General features: G+C 39.7%; 1 protein-coding gene across 2 annotated transcripts in view; it reads right to left on the bottom strand.

Moving 5' to 3' along the window:
• Positions 1-5,702: 5,702 nt before the first annotated feature.
• Positions 5,703-27,564, bottom strand: part of LOC134655089 (zwei Ig domain protein zig-8-like) — a 37,216-nt gene continuing 15,354 nt past the window's right edge. Inside the window, exons 5-7 of one of the 2 annotated variants that reach the window (XM_063510551.1) lie at positions 26,706-26,833; positions 7,097-7,265; positions 5,703-5,840 (exon numbers count right to left, since the gene is read on the bottom strand). In XM_063510551.1, the coding sequence (XP_063366621.1) occupies positions 5,740-5,840; positions 7,097-7,265; positions 26,706-26,833 (398 nt within the window). In that variant the 3' untranslated portion in view covers positions 5,703-5,739. The remainder of the gene's footprint in view (positions 5,841-7,096; positions 7,266-26,705; positions 26,834-27,564) is intronic. The other variant, XM_063510552.1, reaches the window with a different exon arrangement.

Raw genomic sequence — 27,564 nt, 5'->3', positions numbered from 1 at the left:
TAGTCTTCATCGCCATCGCGTGATTTATACAGTAAGTAGCAAGTGTACATTATTATAATTATACGTAATGAAGTGTTTTAGTGTCGCCTTTCAGATGGTTTATTCTGCAAAATTAAGGTCTGATGCCAACTGATGTAGGCGACAAAAACTTCCAAAACTTCATTCATATCGGTTTCATTCACTTCTTTTCCTTCCAATTTTACTGGGGAAGGTAATGAATGACTTAAGAAGGTAATGATAATATATTCGAGGCAGTGCATTTAATGAAAAGAGGCTTAGTAATTATAAATACTACGCTGTTATAAACATTTAAAACTGTATATGATAATAGGGGAGCCTTTGTAGTCTAAGATGGTCGACCTTCACCGATATGTCTGACGGATGAAACTTACATATTATGAAAGAAAATATGTTCCTGAACATAAATAAATAGGGTTGCTTAAAGAAATATGGTCAAGACTATTTTTAATTATTTTTTGAAAAAAAATTTTTTTTTTTCAAATTTCACCGATCTGTCTGACAAACAAAATAAGTTCCAATGGAAAGTATACAACTTGTACAATATAAATCAACTAGGTTGCCTATCTTTTCCCGGTCACTATTATGTGGTTATAGGGTTGCTTGCGAAAATCCGATCACAAATAAGGGTTGCCAGGCTTTTAAATAAAATAAGAAGGGAAGACTTTTAGCGATAACTCATAAACGGCTTAACTTATCAAGTTTGCTTTAATTTTGTTTGAATGAGTTTATTAAGCACTATTTTTATGATTTTTTTTTTCATATTTTTGGATCGATTTTTCAAAAGTTAGAAGGAATAACCGTTTTTTGTTCTTTCTAAATTATTATTTCCGAAATGATTCACTTTATCAAAAAATGTTAAAAGTAAAAAAGTAAAAAAGTAAATTCTTTATTTGTTCTTAATTCTTTGTTGTTTGCAAACTCCTATTTATTTTTAAAGACCTATCCAACGACACCCCACACTATAGGGTTAAAACGATAAAAATAAATTACATAGGTACAAAACGCGAATGATTTAAATATATTTTGTCTATGCTAATTTTTGAAAATTTGAAAACTACGTTTTATGTGATATGGTGCGCAGATGTTCAAACCGACTTAACAAACACTTGGGGTTGACAATCTCGACTTATAATGATGATAAGTAAATGGTAAATGTACCATCTAGCTTGAACATTATAAGTTGAGATTGTCAACCCCAAGTGTATGTTAAGTCGGTTTGATCATCTCCACAGTGCTTAAGACACATGTTTTTAATATTGTCGATTTTAATTGGTGTTAATTTTCTTGAAATACAGTTTTTTTATGTTCGATTTCATAAGTTTGTTTCATTACCGTCCACAGATAAAATTACCATCTCGGCCGATTTCATTACCAGCGCGTAGTTCATTACCAGTAGCCTTATTAAATGAAAAGTAATAAGGCTACAAAGGTGCCTTTAGCAGAAAAATGTTAATAAATGAATCCACAAATTGACGAAACCCAAAAGTTTACCATTTAAAAGAAAAATTACAAATCGAGAGAATCTCACCGATTTGCACGAAATGAGAGAATGACCCAATAGCGAATTTTAAAGGGGTGTGTTGACACTTTTCTTGGTTTTAATATTCTCAGCTAGTAATTTTATCATGTATTCGAAGTACCTTTTTACCTCCTTGTTGTTGGTACCTATATGATAGTATTGTTTTTTACGGCATTTTAGGACTAGGTAGTATACCATCTTGATATTTTTTAGCAAAAATCAAAGAATTTTATCCTCAATGTATAAAAATAACTTTATGTTTTCCGTAATAAAAAAACGATATATATTTTTAGCAAAAATCAAAGAATTATGTCTTCAACATATAAAAATAACGTTATGATTGAAATCATATTAGCATTAAAAAAGAATTCATTGAACTGAAGACAAATTGGAATCGACCTTAAACTTGAACGAACGAAACGAATGAACGACCGAATGATTGAGCATTGAGCAATACAATAAAGACCCTTCTTAGGTCGTTTTGAGCGAAACTGGCTATTTATAGGAGGAATTGAGAACTTTGCAACAAACATTCAATATAAATTGATTGATTAACATTTATAGACGGTATTTATTCTGAGTTCCGTTTTCGTTTCATTGAATCGGAGAAAAAATGGACTTAGAAAACGTGAACGATTTTAAAAATAGATCGCAATGTCTATAGTTCGTTTTAGCATTAGAAAAAGACTACGCGATCTTGACCTGTCTTTTAATTGAAAAATGCTTTTAAAAATCAGTAACTATTACTTATGAAAGCAAAAGAATGTGAATAATCGTATAATTCATAATTGTTACATATTTGCCGTGACTTTATTGTTCAAAAGTGTTTTTTATTAAAAAGACACGTCAAGATTGTTTACCTTTTTTCTAATGCTAAAAAAAACGAACTATAAATAAAAATGTCAGCGATGAAAAGATAAGGAATATAAAAATAATTAGTTTATCTGTATATTATCTGCTACGTCTATACAAGGTGGCAAAAAATTTGAGCCTTTTTACACTAAGAGTTTCATGTTTTGTCGTTGGTACCAAATATTAGTTGGATTATTGATATCAATAATACAGTGAACAATTTCAACTTTTTGATATTTACATACCTAATATTATAGTTATATCGTAAACAGTAGCTTAGTCTATTTATTACATGAGATGTAAGATTCTAAATGTTTTAAACAATCATATTCCTACTCTTATTAGAAAAGAAAGTGTACAGAAGAAAAGCATTTTAACACATTATATACAAGATGCCTTTGAATTTGGAGCTTAAAGTACTTGTTATTAATAAAGCTAACTGTCTAGAATCTTTGTGTATATACACTATTAACAATCTATTAATAATATTTGTTACTATATTTTCGTTTATCGCACTTAACACACGTGAAATGTGTAAGGCTTTTATCTTTTCTACAGTAAAAAGATTAATAGGTGCGAAATCTATGGAAATAACATACCGGAAATGCACCAAATCGAAGCCATCCTGTATACTTGTTTCGTTTATGAAAACGAAACAAAAAATTAAATTGTATTATATTATTACATCCTTAATTCACATTAAATTATCATGAAAGCTCAGAAATCTCGATAAATTGGACAAAAACGGTCTTAAAATTACAACTATACAGAGTATCCGTGGTTTGGACCAAAAACTACAATCAATGTGAAATGGGCCATATAATTTGCTAAATATTTTACTGATATTTGACTTTAAAATTGTAATCCTTTCAATCTATTTTAAAGTATCCGTTTTTAGGGTTCCGTACCTCAAAAGGAAAAAACGGAACCCTTATAGGATCACTCGTGCGTCTGTCTGTCTTTCCATACTAATAAGTGTGTCTGTCTGTCTGTCGGTCTGTCTGTTACCTATTCACGCTTAAACCGCTGAACCGACTCGGTTGAAATTTGGTATAGAGATAGTTTGAGTCCCGAGGAAGGACATAGGGTAGTTTTTATCCCAGAAGTCATCCTTTAAGGGGGTGAAAAGGGGGTGGACTTTTGTACGGGGAATCGATAAAAAGCAGATTGGATCAAAAATAAGCTACCCAAATTACTAACTCCACGCGGACGAAGTCGCGAGCAAAAGCTAGTACTTCATAATCTGGCTTGCTTAAACCATCAAAGGTTCAAATTATCCCCAGATAATGTGTTAGTTAAAACAATTTGTAAGCTGAGCCAGGACCGAAGCAGAAGCGCAACTTCGCTTCGTTACTGTTAGTAGTGAAGACTCCATTAGAAGCTGTTGCATAACTTCGTCCGCCATTTTGTAGTTGAGAATTACATTGATTCTATTACTGCAAACAGTTACGTTGCGCGTTGCCCTTTAAGGCTGCGTAATAATAATACATTACATACATAGGGAGGTGAATTCGTAAATGCTCCAGATCGCAGGTGTTTGTGGCCCGAACCGAAGGGGAGGGCCATAAATATGCGATTTGGGGCTTTACGAATTACCGCCCGTGGTTTGTCTAAAGTTTTACGTCTTGCCTTGCCTTGCCAGGAAGTGAGATTTTCTTCTCGCGTAGCGGGAAGAAAATTCCATTTACGGGCCTAGGGTGACGTAAAGTATTTTTTGTAACTATACAAAAGTTCTCAAAGCAAAAATCTCCAACCAACATTTTCACCTGTTTACGTTTTTCTTTGAAAAATTACTATGAAATCGAAAAAAACTAACATCAGCAATAAATTCTGCGTCTTCGGTTTATACGAAAATGATATCAAATTTGCCCTAGTAGCCACCAGGTCGAGGATATATTTTTTTAAAGATGACGGGTGGCGGTCATCTTTGTTCCCCTCCCTCCCCCACTAAACGCTCATTTCTTATTGCATCCCGGACTAGAAATGCTTAGAATTACTCAAGGAACATATGTGATGAAGCTTAGCTTAGTAAAAAAAATGGGTTTTGTATGGGAGCGATGCATAACTGCTTCCACTAGAGCAGGGGTCTCCAAACTTTTTTACTATATTACACCTCCACAAACTTTCACGCGGGCTACCATCGGTTTTTTTTTGCGCGAGAAAATCGGCTATCGTAAGGCGAAGGCCCACAGTTGACCACAGTGGGCTTCCGCGTTAGCTGTCCGCGGGCCGGATTTGGCCCGCGGGCTGGGTTTGGAGACCCCTGCACTAGAGGATGCGTTGATAGGAATATGTTTGTTAAGAACCAATAATCCTTAATTTATTTTGTGTGCAGTCCTTCCAATATCAACCGTTATATTTTTAAATACGAGGAAAAGCTGTAAAACTGACCACTCAATCGAAATATAAACTCGAATTCTTGGAACAACGCTGTAGTCGCAAAAACTGTGGCTATCGTAAATTGCCCGCTAGTTCATGTCATAAAAAAATTGTTTAAATTTGAACTTTACTATCTGTCAATAGAGTTGAATATTATAACTGTCATGCTTTGTATGCTACTGCTTAAGCTGAAAACGACCGGTGTTTCGAAAAGTGGTGCTGGTGATAGTTTTTCTCCATTAAAGCCAATATTTAGTTTGTTGTAAAAAATATTTTTTCTTTATATTTGTATAAAATCTGGCTGTTTTAAAGTGGGCGGAATAAATACGACATCCCAATTCACAACATTTTTTTTCCCATAAAGTTACAAAACGCGTAGCGCGCAGTAGGTACACTACACTACACAGACGTAGAGCTTGAATTGAAGCCGAAATGCAAACGTTTGTACTAGTCTAAAAGTAGTGTTAGTTATAAAAGTACTAGCGCCCCGCCCCGGCTTCGCACGGGTTAACAAATTATACATAAACCTTCCTCTTGAACAACTCTATCTATTAAAAAAAACCGCATCAAAATCCGTTGCGTAGTTTTAAAGATCTAAGCCTACATAGGGACAGACAGCGGGAAGCGACTTTGTTTTACTACGCAGTGATGAGTAAAGATCGTGTGAGTCTAACGGCGCGATTCGGGAAAGGAATTAGAGATTCACTAGATATGAAATATGTACTTAGTAAAGATATGTGACGTTCCACGGCAAAAGGTACCTTATGGCGGCTGGCGCTTACGATATTATTAACGTCGCTCCAATATTCAGCCGGGGCAATGATACCGTTTGCAGTGGAACGTCACATATCTTTACTATTTCATATCTAGTGAATCTCTAAATCATTTCTCGAATCGCGCCGTTATATATAGTTTAAACAAGTCAAATATCAGTAAAAGCATGATCAGCAAGGCCATTATACGTCCAGCTAGCAGCCCATAAGTGTGACGATGAGGCTGAGCAGCGCCGCCGAGAGCGGGTACTGCAGGCGCAGCTGCCCCCCGTGCTGCATTGCTGCTGGGTGTTCTCCTGGGGACAAATACGTCACTTAAATTACCGTCAAACTAGCCAAGTTTGCGTTGAGAACTTTGGTCTGTTCTCTCGAAAATAGCGGGCAAAGTTGGCTGTTTGATGGTACCAATAACGATTATTGAGCGAGCGGAAAGCACGTAGACCAGATCAAAGTTACATTGTGACATCAAAATTTTATTTAAATGAAGTCAGTCGCATGTCGTTTTTGTCCGTACATATACGTGCGTGTGCGTGTGCGTATGCGTGTGTGTGTAGTGCATGCATGTGTAGTTTATCCGTGGGCCTGATTTTTAAATTATGTTTTATCCCTTCCTTACAAATACATAAGTCAAAATGTCAGATAAAGACAAAAGATTCATAGCTAATTCGGGCCAGTAAGTTTATGAATAATGCCATATATCTGTACCTACCTACATTTCATGCACATCGACCAACGAAAAAAGAGTATGCAAAATCGGAGACAATTTGTGCAAATTGTATAATTTAAGCTCCTTACGTTTATATCTTCATTTGGAAGTCTCCAATTTCCTACAATGTAGTTGCGTCTGAATGAGACTTTTTATGATCCATGAAGATTATTACGTCGCTACAATGATGTAGGCAAGGCGAAACACGCTTGGTAACTTTGTTTTGCCCAAGGCAAGGCCATAAAGAAGGGGATTTTAGCTTGTGTTTGAGGTCTGGGGCTCGTTTCTCAAAAGCTTGTAACTTGTAATACAAGCGGATGTCACTTTTTGACAGCTTTTGTTAGATAAGATAGATTTTTTTCCACTGGTGAATACGTTTTTATGGAAAACCGGTTTCGAGGCGGTCGTCCCCTTTCGTGTTAAGAGTTGAGCTGAAGATAGGAAGGCGTGGCGAAGCTGAAGAAACCACTGGGGCCTTAGGATAACACTCATTTTTTCCATCTCCTCCCGTCATGTCATGAGGGAGGGAGGGGAGGTTGTCATGAGTATGTGATGTCACCAGTATGTGGTGGTGTCGCCCTGCACACTACCTTCGAAAGAGGGAACTTCGGCTCCAGGAGAGGACAGTCTCGGCGGTGTTCGTGGTGGAATGCTCTGCGATCCCGTGTTCATCGTCACCATTGCTGCGAGACGGGCATACCGTGGAGGGTTTAGTCGGTTTGGTCCCTTGGCCACGAATCCGACATATCTGTTCTAGTTCCCCGCCTAGGCGGAATGCCTAAAGCATAACTCCACGTAATAAAAAGCATAACACCCATAGCTGAGCCGTGGTCGCCTACCACTTACCACTAAGGACGTGCACTTGCACGGATTTCGGATTGGCGTTGGCCGGTGCGCACGTGTATCGCCCAGTGTCGGGCACTCGTGCCCGCTGCACCAGAAGGTGGGACGTGGTCGTCTCCCCCTTTTCTGTGATGACCGACACCCCGCCGCGGGGGGAGTCGTAGTTGATTTCCTGGGAACGAAACAAGTTTTTTATGCATTGGTTAAAAAAATATAATTATAACAAAAACTTTAAGTATTTAAAACTTTCGCGTTTTGAACACATATTAACACACATTTATATAAGAAGAGTGCACGCAGCGGAAATGAGAATGTTAAGATGGATGTGTGGAGTGACGAGAAAGGATCGGATTAAGAATGAGTATATAAGAGGAAGTTTGAAAGTAGCACCGGTAACGGAAAAGATGAGGAGTAGTAGGTTAGCATGGTATGGGTATGTAATGAGGAGGGATGAATGTCATATCGGGAAAGAATATTAGGGATGAACGTTCATGGACAGAAAGCGGATGGAAGACCCAAAAAACGATGGATGAATTGTGTGAAAGAGGATATGAGAAAGAAAGGAGTGAGTGCTGAGGTGACGCAAGACAGAGGAGAATGGATCAGAAAAACATGTTGTGCCGACCTCACATAACGTGGGATAAGGGCAGGAGGAAGAAGAAGATTTATATACCTGTGTTAAAACGTCGGTAAATAAAGGTAATAAAATGAATTTCGCGATAGACCATTCTATAAAATGCGAGTTAAAAATTTAAAGGTACACGCATACCAAGTTTCACACTTTCTTCCGGATGGCAATCTTTTAAAATTTGTTAGGGATTTTAGCCGGACAAAATGTTATCACTACATGGTATAAAACAAAGTCGCTTCCCGCTGTCTGTCCCTATGTATGCTTAGATCTTTAAAACTACGCAACGGATTTTGATGCGTTTTTTTTAATAGATAGCGTGAAACAAGAGGAAGGTTTATGTATAATTTGTTAACCCGTGCGAAGCCGGGGCGGGTCGCTAGTTTTATATAAACATACGTGTGCTAACTCGGGGCACAAATACTAAAGTGATGTTCACTATAAAAGTTTATTAAAGTGTATTTATTCATGCATTTGCTCGTTGAAAATCCTCTATTACTATAAGACTAAAATATTCTATAGCCAGAAAGCATTATAACGTATGTGTTTAATAAAAGTATATTAGAATGGCCTCCTTTACGAGACGTTATGTAGTCTCGTTTCGAAGAAAGCTATTTTACGAGTCTCCACTACAAAATGTTCTCAAGTCATTGAACACATATTTTCCAAGCGTATAAAGACGTATCCGAACGGATATAAAACTACGTCTTGTGTTTTACGAGCAAATAGGACAAGAAATAAGGCCTTTTGTAGGTAGGGTCAAGACAGGAACACTGGCTCAAGGCGAACAGTGGCTCAGTCGCCCAAAGATCGCTGTACATTATGCGATTACTGAATATGGCTGCTGTATTAGCAGAGAAGCAAATTACTTCTCTCATGTCAGAATTATGTTAAGTGAGCCATTGTACCTGGCTATTTTTTCCGAGGCACTGTTCCCTCCTTGACCCTATGCATCTTTATGCCAAAGAAACCCGACTACAAAAGGGTTATGATTTGAGCAGACTAGTATTTATTTATATTTATTTTATTCTTACTGTCTTATTATATCTTAGGTACCATCGAACGTTTTAGGAAGATTTTTTTAAAATGTATTTTTGGCTAATTTGACGGTGCCTACATTATTTGAAGAAAATGTGTCTTTAAATTGTAACTATTCAGGCTGTGGTGTGTCTGTGAGTATCTAAGTAACGGAACCGTTGAATATTTTTTATAGAATCTTATACCTTTAAACGAGCAATTCTTGTATAGGTATTTACACATTCGAGGAACTTGGAAAGAGCGCTAACGATTTCTATGAAATTTGCTATATGAGGGCAAAAAATCGATCTAGCTAGGTCTTATCTCTGGGAAAACGCGCATTTTTTAGTTTTTATATGTTTTCCGAGCAAAGCTCGGTTGTCCCAGATATTAATATTTAATTGGGCTAAATTCCAAGCAGGGCTTGTTAACGTTACCAATTCACATTATAAAGTAACGTTACTTAACGTTAAAATCATAAAAATACCTTATTACCGGCAGTAAATGGTAACGATACTTGATAACTTAACATTATTATAACGTTAGCTAGTTAACGTTAATTTTACCGGTAATTTTACTTTTTATTGCAGGGCGTGTTAACGTTACCCAATTCACATTATAAACTAACGTTACCAAACTAACGTTAACACTATCATTCTTTAAGCTGATATTTGCTTGTAATTTCATACACAATTTTAAGGCCAGTAGACCTTATTGACCATAAATACGACAGGGCTTCTGTCAAATTGAAATAGAATCAGTCAAAACTGGTCAAAATACATTAAAGATAATTATGTACGTTAGTAAAACTCAACTTTAATTCTAGTAGTTAGAGTTCATAGTCTTTTGTCATTATTCTTTATGTTTATCAAATGAAAGAGGTGGTATTCTACTTGTTTAAGATCTTTGTCCAATATGCATTGCGTCTCACTCTCTCATTAAGCAAAATGTGAGACGCAAATACACAATGGACCGAGATTGGACAGATAAAATACCACCCGGCTGTGTCGGAATATATTTGCCAAAATAAGAAGGTTGCAAAACGTCATAAATTAGTTTGTTAAATATGATGGTATAGCTAATTCGTTACTTGATCGGTTTATATTAGGTACAGGCGTCTTTGATATAATATACGTCAAGATTATATAGGTTGGATAATGTCTTGATTTTTTTTGTGAAATATGGAGGTGTTGCTGAAATGTAATTTAGTCGGATTATATTAAATGAGACACCTATTTATTGATGTTACTGCTTGCTTGTAAAATAGTCTGGTCAGCACAGTTCATAATGTATGAGAGCTCTACATGAATTCTCACACCAGCCAGCCTATTATGGATAGCTTTATCCATCTTTATCCACGTGATAAAATAACTCTCACTGTTTAACACCGTGGGAAAGAAAGTGACTGTTGTGTGGGTATTCATACAAATATGACCTATAGGTATTCTCCTTTTTTTTTACATTTTTATTAATTTATTTGTAACATTATATTAAATTTTATTTTGATTTAATAACTATAAGGGAACTTCTTTCACTGGCCTGGTAAAATTATGAATTAAATATAGTTTTTCATATTAATGCGTGCCTTAACCGCCGCCTGTCTTGGTTCGCGAGATTTTTCCGTATGCGGTTGCGGGTTTGGCGTGGAACCAGGAGCTGCACCGGCTCCGTCGGGCGACGGCGGCCTGTCGCTGTCGGCACTCGACCAAGCTTCCTCGTCACTCGGCAATTTGTCAGCAACGTTGCTGTCATTCACGGGTGAACCTCGCTCAAGTTTTATTAAATGGCGCCTGTTTCGTCTGATCCGCTTGTCGGAGCGATCAGTCACGAAATAGGAACGAGGTTGATCTGCTCGTGACTCGACACGGGCTTGTCTCCTGCGCTGCCCATCCACCACCAGCACCGGGTCGCCCGGCTGTAGTTCCGGCAGTGCCCGTGCTCGTTGATCGTAGTGCTGTTTACTAGTCTGTTGGTTACGTACCATTTGCTCATAGTCACGGCTATTATCTCGGCTCGGTCGAAGTTTGCTCTCGTGAGACGGTAATCTTATATTGAGCGTGCGTCCCATTAGTAACTGAGATGGCGAGCTTAGGTTATCGCGGGGGGTAGTACGGAAGTTTAAAAGTCCTAAGTGGAAATCTGAACCAGAATTTATAGATTTTATGAGAATATCTTTAATAGTTCGCACGTTTTTTTCACTACGACCGTTCGATTGTGCATAATGGGGAGATGTCGTAATATGGTCAAACTCCCATTCTTTTTTAAAACCCGCGAACTCTTTTGATGCGTAAGCAGGTCCGTTATCCGTAACTAAAACCCAAGGAATGCCGTGTCTTGCAAACTGATCTTTCATGGCTTCTATGACTGCCCTACTTCCTATGTTTTTGATTTGACTTACTTCGATAAAATTAGAAAAATAAGAAGTAGTATAGGTCATATTTGTATGAATACCCACACAACAGTGACGGACACCGTTTTATCACGCTGTCACGTAGACAAGAACGACCATCATATCCGTACAGAGATTTTTTGAGATGTGATAACCTATGTTGCAAATACTATATTTAAAAAGAAATCTCCACAAAATATGTCACATTCTTTTAATAAATCCAAAATATTATTAAAATACAAAAAATATATCAAAACATGGATCCGACACTCGAGATTTTAATATCATTTTATTTTACATTTCCAATTCCCGTTTCATTTACACCCAATATTAAATCTTTTTCCGTAATAAAATGCGTATATAATTACTGTCATCATCTGTATTTATTTTATTTCTTTAACCCCTTATTCATAAACGCGCTACAAACTTCAATTAGCTAATAAAAGTAATAATCGTTTGTCCCTATCTGTCACTGTAACTTATGTATTTGTAAGTAAGGGATAAACATAATTGAACTAAATCAGGCCCGTAAAGTTTATGAATAAAGTGGTTAATCTTTATTGCACAAAAGAAAAACCTTATAGTACAAGAGGCGGACTTAATGCCATAAGGCATTCTCTACCAGTTAACGATGGCTTGTCCTCCGGGCCATTTGATCGATGACCTCCTTTGATTATTTATTTTTAATGGACGCCAAAATCCAGACAGGAACTTCGATTTTGACATTTACCACAGTAATGCAGTCGGTAGCAATGTGGCGCTTCAAAATTGCTGCAGTCGACTGCATTGCTGTAGAAAACGTGAAAAAGGTCATTCAAAGGGTAATAGGGTTATATACACCGCGGGGGTTATTACCCGAAAGATTTAAACCAACGATTTTAGATCCTAATTAGAGTATATAAAGTTATATAACACATAGTCCAAAAACCCTTAATTTAAGAGATATTAATTATTTAAAACAAATCACAAGTTAAAAAATCTCAATTCTATTCTAACACACCCTTATGCGTGACGTAGCCACCAACTAATTTTACACGCAGACGCACTAACTGCATGGTTATTAGCCAAATTCGAACTTCTAACGAAATTTTGTTCTGTTCTCAATCACGAGAGTGCAAACTATTTACCTTCACGATAACTGGCTGATAGTTTGACGAAAATGACGAAATTGATGTCAAGATATGCGCAAGATAAAATCTTTAAATTTGATTGACTGTAATAAATAAAATTCGCCATGCCGCATTATCCTCCGGCTCATTTAGCGGATATTCACTTTGTGTACGGATTTGGAAACCCGAAGAACTATGTGCTTCCGGCACGACGGACCCACTTCAGCCTCGTTCCCAGTTCGTAAATTGGCTAGACGAACAATACCCTGAGAGGTGGATTGGCCGTGGAAGCAACGTCCTAACCTGGCCCGCCCGGTCACCCGACTTAACGCCATTGGTTTTTTTTCTATGGGGAACTCTGAAAGATAAGGAAGGAATACTCAACACCAGTGAAGTCTGGAGAAGAATTATTAATAAAAATTCGAACGGCTTCCGAAGAAATAAAGAACACTTTTGTAAACCTAAATAATGAAATCCGTTTAAAATTAAATCTTTGTGCTGAAAACGGTGGTACACACTTCGAAAACCTAATTCATTCTTCTTCTTCAACCTAGCGTTTTCCCGGTCTAGCGCCAGGGTCCGCTTTCCTGCTCAGCCTTCTCCACTTTGCCCGGTCTTCGGCATCCTCAGGTGTGAAAACCTAATTCATTAAATTAATAAAAAAGCGTAATTGTTTAACATAGTTGTTTATTTTACTTTACTCAGTATAAATCAACACATCGAGAATTTAAAATACGTACTGATAAGCATGATCGATATTTTAACAAAAGGTCATTCATTGATTTTAACAAAGTAATCATCCCTTTCCAGCTGTAGTATGAGTTAAAACAATAAGAGACATGATTTCTTTCGGATATAATCATGGTTAATGGCTTTGGTTATCTCACTCAAAGGAAAAGATTTTATCGCAAAGTTTCAACAATAATAACTGCACTGTACCTACTGTTGTAGTAATTAATAAAGTTTTGATACACTTTGTGGTATTTTGAGGTGCCAATCAATTGAAATAATTTCAACGTAAACATGATCCTAGACATAACTTGACACTTCTTGTCATGGAACACATGTCACTGCATTCGCCGTGCATCGTATGATATCGGAGTGATTCGTGAAATGTCATGCTCGCTCTCTGTTTCTCTACTTGAGATTAATTAAACTCGCTCACTCTCTGAATAAAGGTTTGTTCACAAAGAAGCGGTAAATTAATATGATTTAATTTGTACTGAAATATTAGTTTAATTAAAATACATAATTGGACCCATGTTGATATAACATTATTTACTCGTACTGTCGTCAAAAATACGTGGTTTAAATCTTTCGGGTTATTAAATCCCGCGGTGTATAAGATGAAATGATGCATTAATAAAACTTTAGTTAACTAACAATATTATATTAAATCATTAACAACTTTGACAGCACGATCTCTTCGCAGGTAGGTGCTCTACAAGGAGTTTATATTACAACATTATTTCCAAGAAATAATCTCTCATTATTAAATTATACAACGGGACTTAATCGCGTATCGTTGTATAATTTAATAATGTGTAAAAATCGTGAAAGTTTAAATCAGTGTAATCTCTCATTGTTACGAAAATGTTGGTAGGGTGGCTTTAGGTCACTTTTCGTTCATATCGTCTTGGATATGGGTGAACATGGTGTTAATACACTCAGTATCAATCAACCTGTAAAGATATTGTAGCCTGGCCTTTTCTCGAAAAGTCTTCTAGAAAAATTTACGCTCATGTCGTCTCGGATATGAGTATATTTGGTATCAGTGCATTCAGTATAATATCCTGAACACAAATATATGAGATGACAAGCGCGAAAGTGGTGAGGGTAGTTACTGTGATGCAAAGTTTTTACCATTTTTCTTTTAAACATACCATGTGGGGTACCAAATGAAAGGGCCTTGTGAGTAGATCACAAATATATAACATACTGTAACACTTTTACTACTTAATCCAACAAATTATTTGAAAACGTTCAAAAATTTCACAATGAGTTGATTTCCAACTGCTCTAAATTGACTAAGATAACTTGATCCCAAGTTTCCTTGCAATTATACGTAATCGAGGGCCAGGCTCATACTAGTTCTCATGTCGCGATGCGCTATCGCTAACAAAAACTAAGCGTTACGAATTGCTGACATTTGCTTCTTTAAGTTTCTCTACTCAAGCATCGGATGACAGGATCGTTGAAAAGGGACAAACATATCCTTTGACGTTACGTTACTCTTCTCGTGAATTGTCAAATTTTAAAATTCGAAATTAGCTTTGGAATTTGTCCGGGTGGCTATTCGAAGTATAACTTGGTGGACGGTACTTACTAACCAAATAAGCTTGAGATCCAGTATCATAGATAGTTGTAAGACTTTAAGGGTCTATTTATATCTGACTGCATCCTGTATTCTAAACGTTTTGTGAATAGATATAAAAATTGACACCTATCATTTTTCACATAAACACAGACACTTTATGCATTGAATTATTAAACCTTAACGCAATGCCATAAGTCATAAGGTATATTTTCCTAATATACCTTGATGCTAATTCGAACTTTGTTATAAAAGATGTCATTTTATATCATTCGCTCGTGCATTTCACTCGTACTAGATGAAATATGTATTGGTGCGAGCGAGACAGTTGGGCGAATGATAACAAAATGATATCTTTTTGACATCTTAAACAAAGTTTGAGTTGGCCTCTGTGGAAGCCTGGAAATACAGCATACTTCATTGACTTTTTATGCTGGAAATTGATTTAATTATTGCGAGAAAAATAAGTATGTAGTCTTCAATAACTTGTACAGTTATGTACTGCCAAAAAACTAGAAGTGTCCATTAATTGTGTAGAACATTATTTGCTGTTTGTTTCCAAAATCATGCTGCTATTCTGCGAATATAGCAGTTCCTCGGGCAGATAAATTAAACATGATCGAAACAAATACTATTAAATTAACCACAATAGTAAACTTTTCTCTCAGTGTGGGATATTCTCGGTCATGGAAAACTTACAAAATTATTGTTTTTTTTCATTAAATCTATAATTAATATTATTGTCGGGAGAAATTCTGACCGTGTAGTCATGTAAGCTTCATAGCCCATTCTTCAAAAAAATTCTAGTTAGAAATTACTGTTTAGGTAGTATAAAATATAAAATAAAAAAAATGTTATTTCTAAAAAACGGGAACAGATATCAAGTTGTTAATTCGCAGACGGGTATTCAATATGATATATAATTCACCCGTGTAGAAACATTTTACTGTGCAATTAATGTAACTTTAACTTTATATTGACTCCACTATTAGTAATTCGGTATTGTTAGATTACAAAGTAATCTGGGAATCGGTAATCAGATTACAAAGTAATTTCGAGTAATCGTGGAACCAGGAATCAATTACGAAATGCCCATCTCCATTTAATAAGTCTTTGTCTCACGGAAGTTTTGTTATTAAAATTGCCCATCTCTGCTTGAGAGTGAATGAACATTCGCTCGATTGTCAACGATGATGGCACCTATCAGTTAATCAAACGGTAAATAAGTAGCTGTTAACGTTACCTACTAACGTTAACAATTGTGTATCGATACCTTTGACTTAACGTTAGCTCAAATTGACAGCTGCTAACGTTACCATTTTGTTACCGGTAAAGAGTAGTATAACTAACGGTACCTGGTCTAACGTTAGTTACAACTTAACGTTAAATCTGTCACCTTGTGGTAACGATACCAACTTTTTAACGGTATTTAAAGCCCTGATTCCAAGTGTAATTTTACTCGAGATATTGAGAATTTAGTGATATACTTAGGTAGTGAACTAACTATAATCGGTTATTTCCTGAAAAAAATGCCAATATATTGCGACGCGTATAAAAATAAACACATAATATAATATTATACCCAACGTTAAGTTGCTTATTACTAATTTTAAAAACGTTTCTAACCACAAAATAAATACGGTAATCGCCAGCTAGGTAAACTTATTTTCCTTTCATTCTTTAAAATAGATACGTCCGTTACGTCTAGCTGTCATCCGCACTCAGTGCTTTGACAAAACCAATTCCAACATGGCGTCTTTAAACTAGGGCATTAGTTCAATTTATAACAAAAGGCCAAGAGCGGGTACAATTTTATTTTCTGGCAAACTGGTCGCAGCTCTTTTTGGCATCGTTTCAAATCACCGAGTTTCCTTGTAAATAGAACTTTGGAAGTTTCTCGAACCGCCAGGCAACGCCAATTCTTTGATTGCGTGCGTTATTAGGTACCATAGACTAGGCATCCTCTAGACGGAGTTTAGAGCAATTATTTCATGAAACCGATGCTGCCACAAATACTGGGGTGCGGGGGACGAGGTGAGCGAGTCCCGTGCCGTGATTGGTCCGTTCAAAGACACGGACGTCACACAAAGACACTTTGACTCGAAAATGGAGTAAAACTACCGTATATTTGTGGCAGAGGGTAGCGCTACTATTCTCAGTCTAGAGGATGTCTTGTCTGTGTTAGGTACATTCAGCGGTCGTTACGGAGAAATGGAACTTTGTAAAACGTGTTATTGGGTCATTTAAGGTAACTCTTCCAACTATAATGTCCTATTAAGATATGAAAATGAGGATATATTATACAAAATAATGCTAATAAGACTTCAATTACTATAGTTTATTGTACTAAACAATATAATTTTAGGTCAAATCAACTTCATTTTATTGGTGGCGGAGTTGATAATTATTAGCAAATATTAGACACAAACATGCAATGTCACGATTAACGAAGTTTTTGTAGTTATTTGCAATTAATTTAAAAGAAATTGTGTCCAAAATGAATTCAGCAGTTGCAGTTGTAGTCCCATTCGAACATTTGGCCTGTTTTCTCCAATTACGTACGTGTTATTTGTTAATTCAAACTTTTAACGTCGTTCAGCGAAACGACCTCACCTATTTGTGGGTAGCTTTCAATTTTAAATTCACTATTTGCTTTGGAATATAGCCGAGGGAATTTGAATGTTAGAACAGTGTTATTACACTGACTTACCTACCGACCAACATATGCGTGGTCTTCGATAATACATGGTTTTTACAGATATCGAGGTCAAAAGAACGCTGGTTGGCAAAGCATTTAGATCATTAAAGTAAAAGGAATGTACCGTCGGTACCTACTCAAAAGTTACCTCAACATTTGGTATTGAATACCTGACTCAGTTTCGTAATGTTGACGGACTTTATATTTCGTAGGCATAAAATATGCTTTATCATATTTTAGCGGCAATATAAATCGTACTGGTAAATTATTGTAGTGACCCTCGCAAATTTTATGTTAGCGTTGATCTAATCGCATGGAAATGTTTTGGTGGCACTTACAGTCTCGCCACTAGACCTGTGCGGACCATTGAGTACATATATACGTACTATTTCGCGTCGTATAGTGTCAAAGGAATATAATAAAAAACCGGTCAAGTGAGAGTTCGTTCAACTCGCGCACCGAGGGTTCCGTACAAACTTTTAATTTTCCCATGTAACTATAATCACGCTAGACTTTTGACGAGAAGTAGCGTTAAGCGTTATTGTGTACTGCGCCATCTATCGGCAAATTGACTAACTAATTTGCGCGACCTGTCAACATAAAAATTTGTAATAATTTTTGCATGAAAGCAAAACATAATGCTTTTAAATTGCGTAATGTTATTTTGGATTGAACTCGTAGATTAATATATAGTTTTTGTTAAAAATTAATTAAAAAACAATTCATTAAAAATGATGTCCGCGATACCGGGCACGCACGGCCATCCGCTCAGTGTTGAAAGTTCTGAGAAAGACTTGAACTCACTGCGCCTTAATAATCAACTTACGGGCCTACTTGTAACTCTTCCGCACTCAAATCACTCAACCAAACTCCACCAATCAGTGAAAATGCCGCTTAACCACATATTATCGAGTAGCACTTCAACTGGTTCGCCGCAAAACGTTACGGGTGGTTAGAAACGTTAAAAACTGCTTTGAATCGTTACGTTTGGGGATCTCACATTCAAACGGACGCAGTTCGTTTTTGAATTGGCTACGTACCTATTCAACTGTGCGATTGAGTGCTATGATACTTTATTTTCAAGTGTGAGTTTAAAAGTAAGGCCCTTATAGCACACTGCAGAGCCCGTACCATGAGTCACTGATAGTGTCAAAACTGGCATATACGCTATTGAGAACGTAATTTACTTTCTATACATCTCGTTCGCACTAATATGCGAGTACGAGCGAGATGTATAGAAAGTAAATTACGTTCTCGATGGCGTTTATGTCAGTGCCAAACTGATGGTAGCCATACAGCAGTGTCGTTACGTAAGAGACGCGTAAGCGTAACGTAAAAACGTTACGAGTAGAGGCGCGTAGAGTTCTGCGCGCGTAAGCGTACCTAATCGTGGCGTAAGCGTACCTAATAGTTTTATAATGAAAATTAAAAGTTTTTTACGCTTTGTTTTTTACGTCAACATTGAAGTTTGAAGTTGAAGTTTTGAAAATTGAACCCCTAAGAGGGGGAAAAGTCCCCAATAGGGTTGATATCTCAAAATATCAATATGGGTATCGTTTTCATAGTATTTTGAGACGCTAATTACAAAAATGGCATCAAAATTAAAATTAACGTAGTCGAAGTGAACAATCATCCCCCTGGTGGGGGTGCAATGGGGTTGAAATTTCAAAATATCAATATGGGTATCATTTCCATGCTTTTGTGGGACGCTAATGACAAAAATGGGATCAAAATTAAAATATAACGTAGCCGACGTGAACTATGGCTCCTGGTGGGGAATGCTAAATAGGTACGAAGATATCATAGATTTTGAAATTGAACGATTGTAACATACACGCTGATTTACAGCCACACGTGATCCAGACTTTTGAGAATGCAATCAAATAAAGTGACAGATTTACCGGCGGCAGCAACGACGCTGCAACAGTTGCAGCTGCAGTAGACACCTAAAGGCCATCTTTATTGTTAGTTTTGAAACAACAGTATAAATATTTTACTTAAATAACCTAAGTCCAAAATTTTACTAGGGAACCTTAAAATCTTTCCCAAAAATTAGGTTTTCTCCTTAAGGGCACGTTTCTTTAGACCTTCATACTAAGAAAACTTAAGCGTGTGACAGGATTGATTGATGCGTCTAGTTCGTTCGATCGATTAACCTAAACGTCCTCTAGATACATATAATGATGGAAGTTTGACATACTCGTAAAAGATACAAGTGCTTACATGATGGATAATGTTTGCCTACTTACCCCCCGGATGTACAGTTGGCCAAATTTTGTATCTTTTATGACGAATCGGTGCAAATTAAATTAGGTCGACTGTAGTTTATGGAATACAGAGTTCCTTCAAGTGTCATTTGGTTGGACTTAATTTAAAAAAAGAATCGTCTAATTATATATTTTTGCCATATTTTTGTAACATAAATGTTACATTTCAACATTTTATATTGATATGATAAACTTCCAAAAAATTACTACTAATATTTTACGTAACAGTTATTCCATATAAAAAAAAGCGGCCAAGTGCGAGTCGGACTCGCCCATGAAGGGTTCCGTATTTAGGCGATTTATGACGTATAAAAAAAAACTACTTACTAGATCTCGTTCAAACCAATTTTCGGTGGAAGATTACATGGTAATGTACATCATATATTTTTTTTAGTTTTATCATTCTCTTATTTTAGAAGTTACAGGGGGGGGGACACACATTTTACCACTTTGGAAGTGTCTCTCGCGCAAACTATTCAGTTTAGAAAAAAATGATATTAGAAACCTCAATATCATTTTTGAAGACCTATCCATAGATACCCCACACGTATGGGTTTGATGAAAAAAAAAATTTTGAGTTTCAGTTCGAAGTATGGGGAACCCCAAAAATTTATTGTTTTTTTTTCTATTTTTGTGTGAAAATCTTAATGCGGTTCACAGAATACATCTAGTTACCAAGTTTCAACAGTATAGTTCTTATAGTTTCGGAGAAAAGTGGCTGTGACATACGGACGGACAGACAGACGGACAGACGGACAGACGGACAGACGGACAGACGGACAGACAGACAGACATGACGAATCTATAAGGGTTCCGTTTTTTGCCATTTGGCTACGGAACCCTAATGAACTTTCATTTATATCACCCATTTTATTTAATCGTATGACAAGATTGGGTGATGGGATGGAAAATGGAACGGCCTTGGCCATGGTCAGTTGGAGTGAAGACTGTAGATATTTAAAAGATGTTTTATGGTAAAAATTAGGATTTATTGAAACACACAATACATCGTTTCAAAGGTAAAATTGAAGAGAGTCGCTATGGCAACGGAAAACAATTTACATTTCGTACTATGGGCGTATAATTTTACGCGACAGGTAAATAACAGGTATATACACACTCTCATAAAAGTTACCTAGGTAAGGTACAAATGTGTTCTTGTTTCCTACATATGTAACTTCAAAGGGGAAACCAATATTAGTTTAGGGAAGTTAGGTGCTTAGTACTATTTGAAGCCACAGTAAGTTACTCGCCTTTGCCAAGTTTCTGAAGGCAGTCGCGTAAATTTTAGAGTCTACTACAAGTTACTAATAGGATTTCGGTTCAATATTTCATCAAACATAAGCAAGATAAACATTAGAATGATTAAAGCGTTGAATGTATGTAATAACTTTCAAGTTATGACAAACTACGGAACTATTAAGGTTCCGACACACAGGCGCGTTTTCCGGGCGGGGCGTGAGCGTTTTATATGTTAAAGCGGCGCGCCCCGCTCACGCCCCGCCCGGAAAACGCGCCTGTGTGACGAAGCCTTTAGTTAACTAGCAGCCGTATTCATACAACGCTTATACGATGTCACAGCGATACGATACCGATCTGTCAGTGTCAAAGTGACATTTCTTCAACCAAAAACGTCACTTTTGACCCTGACGGACTGGTATCGTATCGACGTGACATCTCATAAGCATTGTTCGAATACGGCCGTGGGAGACCAATTTCAACGTACACTTACACATCAAAATGATAACTTAATAATGTTATTCAGTTTTGACTCACGCGTGCATTTCGCTTACTGTACTTGTCCGTACATGTCCGAGCAATATGCACGGACGAATGAGAAAACTACTGAGAAAATGACATCATTTAGATAGCATTCGTTTATAAAAACCTTTGCCGCTACGATATAAATTATTAAGGCTTGGCCAAACACACGGCGCGACGCAGCGCCGCGTCCGCGCCGCGCGACCGCGGCACATGCTAACAGGTTACCGACGTCAAGTCAAACAGACTGCGTCCCGCCGGTATCACGCCCCGCTTCTGTCGCGCCCCGCGCCGCGCGGCCCCTTGCGTCCACGCGGCGCGTGCGCAGCGCTGCGCCGCGCGGACGCGGCGGCCCGCCGCGTCGCGCTGGGTCACATCAGTCGGATCGGACGTTAGGCAGCGAGCGGTGGCGCGCGGCCGCGCCGCGTTCGCGCGTGCGATGAGGGCGTGTTGAGAGCGCGATCCGCGCGCGCCCTGTTTGAACAGGCATCACGCGGCGCGGACGCGGCGCTGCGTCGCGCCGTGTGTTTGGCCAAGCCTTTAATCTCATATGTGATGTGATATATGATGTGGTGGAATATGTTCGCAAGAAGATCCGGTACGAGCTGAAAGTGTTCCAGCTGCGATCGCGCCATTACGTGCACTTCACCTCGTTCGTGGTGCGCGTGCCGCGGCCGCTGCTGGAAACCATCTCAAGCGCGGACTTCTGGCCGAAGGGTGTGGTATTTCGGCGGTTCCGTGGGAATCTGCCAAATCCTACACCTGAACATGCGACACAGCAGAAAACCTCAGTGTCGCCGAAATAATTTTTAGCTTGTAAGGTTATTATTATTGTATGTATGTTAGTTTGTAAGGTATGTATCTATGGGCCTTAGTTGCCTGACAATAAATGATATATTATATTATTATTATTTATTTCTGATCTTAGGTTAGGTTATTTTATAATATGGATATAAAAATAAAATACAAAAACACTTACAAAAACAATACAAAATACATATAAACACATTATAAAAAACCTAACCTAGGGTGCCGCCAGCAGCGGGGCAAGGCCCAAGCTACCGGTGGTCAGGGCTGCAGAGACAGGAACCGGCGGACTATCCGCGCCGTGTCCAAGATCACCGCCTTCTGCATCTGGCCCTTGATCCAACCACCTAGCGAGAGTCTCTCAAGATGTTGGTCGAGACTCTTCGCTATTAGACCGTTCGCTGAAACAACTATCGGAACAATGATCGTCGAATCAACATCCCACATGGCGGTTATCTCGTGAGCCAAGTCTAGGTACTTACTGGACTTGTCCTTCTCGGCTTTCACGAGATTCTCATCATGGGGGATGGTGATGTCAACGAGCACGGCCCGGCGTTGCGCTCGATCTATTATCACAATGTCAGGCTTATTGGCTACAATAGTCCTGTCAGTGATGATAGATCGATCCCAATAGAGCGTGGCACGACCATTCTCGAGAACTGGCGCAGGTGAATACTTGTAGTACGGTACTTCGCGGTCCACAAGGCCGTATAGGAGAGCAAGCTGCTGGTGAATAATCCTGGCTACGAGATTATGTCTGTGCAAGTACTCGCCGTTAGCAAGATGAGAACAACCGGAAATGATATGCCTGAGTGACTCTCCGGGACGGCGGCATGCCCGACAAATGTCGACCGTACCGTCCTTCAGGATATATTTCCGATAGTTGTTCGTCATCATTACTTCGTCCGCAATTGCACAGGCAAAACCCTCGGTTTCTCCAAAGAGGTCCCCGAATCGTAACCAGTTCACCGACGCGAGCAGGTCCACATCGGGTCCCGTGAGGGCCTTGTAGAACCGCCCGTGTAGCACCTTACTCTCCCATGCCGCCTTGCGATCCGCAGTACTTAGTACCACAGGTTTGCGCCAGTTCTCGTTTGCCAAGGAGAGCGGCGTGAGGTTCCTGTCTACTGCCACCACATCACGATGCATCCCACACTCGTTGTTAAGGAAATAATTCCTGAGATTGTACACCTCGCGGTTGTGGAGATCCTTGGCGTTTAGGAAGCCTCGGCCTCCACATTTCCGTGGAATGTACAATCTCATAACTGACGAGCGTGGGTGTAGCATGCGATGTGCGGTGAGCAGTGATCGGACTCTCCGATCCAGGGCATCCAACTCGGTCTGAGTCCACCTTAGTATGCCAAAGGAGTATGTGAGTAGGGGCATTACCCAGGCGTTGAAGGCGCGCACTTTGTTGCCTCCTGACAAAAGACTGTTAAGGACTTTTGTGAGCCGACTGAAAAAGCGCTCCTTCACCGACCGTCTAATACCCTCGTCCTCAAAACCCAACGACTGTGACATACCAAGGTATTTATAGGTTTCTGATTCAGAGATAGATCTGAAAGACATTGTCTCAGAAGGTTGTAAATTTGTTGAATTTACAACCCTCCCCCGCTGTACATGCATAACCGCACATTTATCGACACCAAACTCCATGTTGATGGCACTACTGAAGACTTCGGTGGTTTTCAGTAGCTCCTTCAGGTCTTGGTTATTTGGTGCAAATAATTTGAGGTCATCCATGTACAGAAGGTGAGAAATGACTTCACCCTCTCTCCGAAGCCGGCAACCTAGTCCCAAATCCTTCAGCAGGGTGCTGAGGGGATTCAGAGCTAGGCAGAACCATAGGGGACTCAGACTATCACCCTGAAATATTCCTCGCTCAATCCTTATGAAATCCTGCGGGCCAGGGCGGTCATCTCCGCTTCCTGGTTGACGAAGGACTGTGGTCCACTGCCTCATACACGCGCTTAGAAAGGCTCTCAAAGCTGCATCAACTTTATACAGCTCTAAGACCCTCCCCAGCCATGAATGAGGCACCGAATCATAGGCCTTCTTATAGTCAATCCAAGCGGCTGAGAGGGCCTCCTTGTTCCGCCGGATTTGTTGGCAAATGGTCATGTCTATGAGGAGGAGCTCTTTAGTACCACGGGACCCAACCCTACATCCATTTTGAGCGGGGGCCAAAATATTGTTAGCGACAATGTGCGCGTTGATTTTTGTCCTCAAAATGGATGTAAGGAGCTTATAGAGTGTAGGTAAGCACGTGATGGGTCTGTAATTCTTCGCTTCCGTGGTACTACCGGACTTATAGAGCAGGAAGGTAACACCAGTTGTTAAGGAAGGTGGGAGAGAACCAAGCTCGAGGGCTTGTTGAAATTGTGCTGCCAAGCACGAGTGCGAGCATCGGAACCATTTTAGCCAGAAGTTGTGCAATCCATCCGGCCCAGGACTTTTCCAGTTCTGGGACGTGCGGATGGCACAACTTACGTCATCGGGGGTGATAGTGACTACCCCCATAGGTTCGATGGACTCGCACTCACGCTCGACAACATTCATCCAACTCCCCTCGGTGTGTCCGACAGGCACCGACCAGATGCTACGCCAAAAGTCAGTCATGACAGTAGGATCCGGCGGCTGCATGTCGGACACACGAAGGTTGGTTTCCTCCCACCTTCGGTACACCTTCCTTTGGTCACTCTGGAAAAGACGATTCTGCTGGAATCGATCCACACGCTCTCTGTAGCGGCGAATACGGTTTGCCCATGCATAGACTTTCTGCTTTAGAAAGTCGATACGCTCCATAACGTTGGCCATGTAGTCGCGGGGCCTGATATCCGTCCCCGCGAACGCCTGGTTTACAAAGCGCATTACTCGGGGGCGATTGTTGCCCCCCCTGAAGCAGATCAGCTTTGCGATAAGAGTCCTAAAGGAGCTGATACGTCGCTCGATCCGTATTTGCCATGCGGGGGCACCTCCGGCGGTCCTAGGTGCACGTTCAGAGTCCGGAAACTTGACTCGTGCAACACGGCACGCCGCGATGGCTCCGCAATACATGATCGCGTGCGTATCATCTAAATCTTTACTAGTCCGTAGATATGGCTCTAGTAAAGCATTTAGGGCTCCCATTAGCGCTAGATTGCGTCTATTCATAGGCAAACGTGGTAATCGTGGCCTAGTGTTGGGAGTGGAGCGATACTGCGTAATCGCCTCATCCAGAGTCCTCCTCAGATGCTCATTGGCTGTACTACTCTCACTCTGCGCGATCTCCTCCTCGTCGGCGTTGAGATCCACCCGCGCTACCCCCGGCGCCCGGTCGGGTGTGGGTACCGGATTCGGCGACGTCGCGGGCGGGTCCTGCGCCGAGGTGGAGGCCGCGCAAGCAGAGAGAGCCTCCAGGCGAAGCCGATCAAGTGTCGAGTCATCCAACCGCTTTAGCCGCTGAATGACGCGCACCTGATCCGATAATCGTTGCTCCGACACGGTGATGGTTGGTTCAAGTGCCTGAAACAGTGGAAGCATTCGGACACGATAGGCGCATAAGTTGGTTCCCCCCTCTGTAGCCCCATAGTAGGCGCGCATGACGTTCTCATTTATGGTTTGAGACCATCGCATGCGACGCACTACACCACCGGTAGCGGGAGCCGTGGGCGGGGCAGGATGTCCCGCAGGCCCCAAGCGTGCCGGCAGCGGTGGCCGCCCTCGTCGCGCAGGTGGTCGTGGCGGCGGCGGCGGCGGCCCGCACTCGTCGCTCGACTCGCTGGTGTCGGGCGCGGTAGCGAATTCATCGCCCGACGACGGTTGCGAGGAGACGGACGAGGCGGGCGAGGGTGGTGGGCGTGCGTTGATTGTGATTGACGCTTGTGAACGCGCTTTACTTCGTGTTATCATTTTCCTTTGTATGTCATTCGACCATTGTTTGTCGGCTAGTTTTGTACATAGTTACATTTTTGCGGTCACGTAGCCTTTTGCGAAGTGTCGCATTTATGTGAAGGTAACTTTTCCACAAAAAAAATACAACGAAAATGTAATAAAAGCCAGTAAAAACATATTGATCATATATAAAAGGAAAATTTAGTAAAAAACGCGTCTGACGTTGACGGCGTCAAGTTTTTTTTTTTTTTTTTTTTTTATTATATTATATTATATAATATTATATTATTATTATTATATCGACTGTCAAGGAATTAGATTTCCAACCCATTTCGTACCTTCTCACAGTGACAATCAGTATGAAAGTCGCTAGAGACTGAGGTCACTATTGTCATTGTGACAAAGTACAAAATTGGTAAGAATTTAAGTTCTTTCTCTGTATCACAGAATAAGTACCTAATAGTACTACCATACAGAAAGGACACTTCCTACAAAACCGAAGGTTGACAGCGATGCAGGGTCGAGTGATGATATCCCTTTCCAACTTATGGCACTATCCCTTTCGGCTATTTAGGGTTGTCAAAATTCAACCCATTATCTTATCTGTGGTCGTGCACGCAAAGGGACGTCAAGTTGTGTCAACCCTTATAATTGCTCGGAGCAATGCTGAGCCGAACGGAGCCGAGTTTGCCCGAAGTCAGGAGTGTCTCTCCACTGCCTGTATGTCAAACTCTGTCTCTAAAGCTTACCTCTTCATTATGTGTCCATCTAATAGCCGGAGGAGGCTCAGGGGAGTGCTGCACCACACACGTCAGGTTGATGGTGCTACCCATGTTGATGAACAGGTCCGGACCTCCCAGAATCGTCGTCAGCGGTTCTGTTGGGGCGAAAGGACAAATTTAGTCGAGTTCTTTTAATTGAAGTATTGAAGCATATAGACTTAATACATTGTTCTAGATATACCTGCTAACGCCCATCAATGCCCACCCCGGCTTCGCACGGGTTAACAAATTATACATAAACCTTTCTCTTGAATCACTCTATCTATTAATAAAAAAACCGCATCAAAATCTGTTGCGTAGTTTTAAAGATCTACGCATACATAATACTATGTAGTGAAGTCCAGTGACACCTCTTAACCTCTCAGCCCTCACACCGATGTTTCCCTTAAGCTATCCTAGATGTCGCTCTTTATAGAGGGCCAACTTGTAGGGGCGAGTTACCGACTGCCGGAAATAAAAAGGGCCTCTACATGTTAGTTTTGGCTCCGCGTACGCCTGCCAAATGTCCGGAACACCATTGTTCCAAGACGGATAAAGTTATTATAGTTTGTCGAAGGACTGTTTCATTTCAAACATAGACAGAGTGAATCATATTATCTTTGTCTTACACCAGTATTAGCACCTAAAAGAAAAGGATGAGTATAGTTTTCCTGGTTCCTACTGACTGACAAATTGGTTTGACCAACTATAGGAGATCAAAACACATTTAATGTCACGCGTGATACATGTATGCAAATATGATTATTTCACAATGCATACGAAGTGCATTCAATGTGCATTTTGCTATGCATAGCACAACTGTTACATCACAAATGCATAGAATCAA

The sequence above is a fragment of the Cydia amplana genome, chromosome 16 (genome assembly GCF_948474715.1).
Source record: "Cydia amplana chromosome 16, ilCydAmpl1.1, whole genome shotgun sequence".
Taxonomy (NCBI): Eukaryota; Metazoa; Arthropoda; class Insecta; order Lepidoptera; family Tortricidae; genus Cydia; species Cydia amplana.
This window is presented reverse-complemented; position numbering and strand designations above follow the sequence as displayed.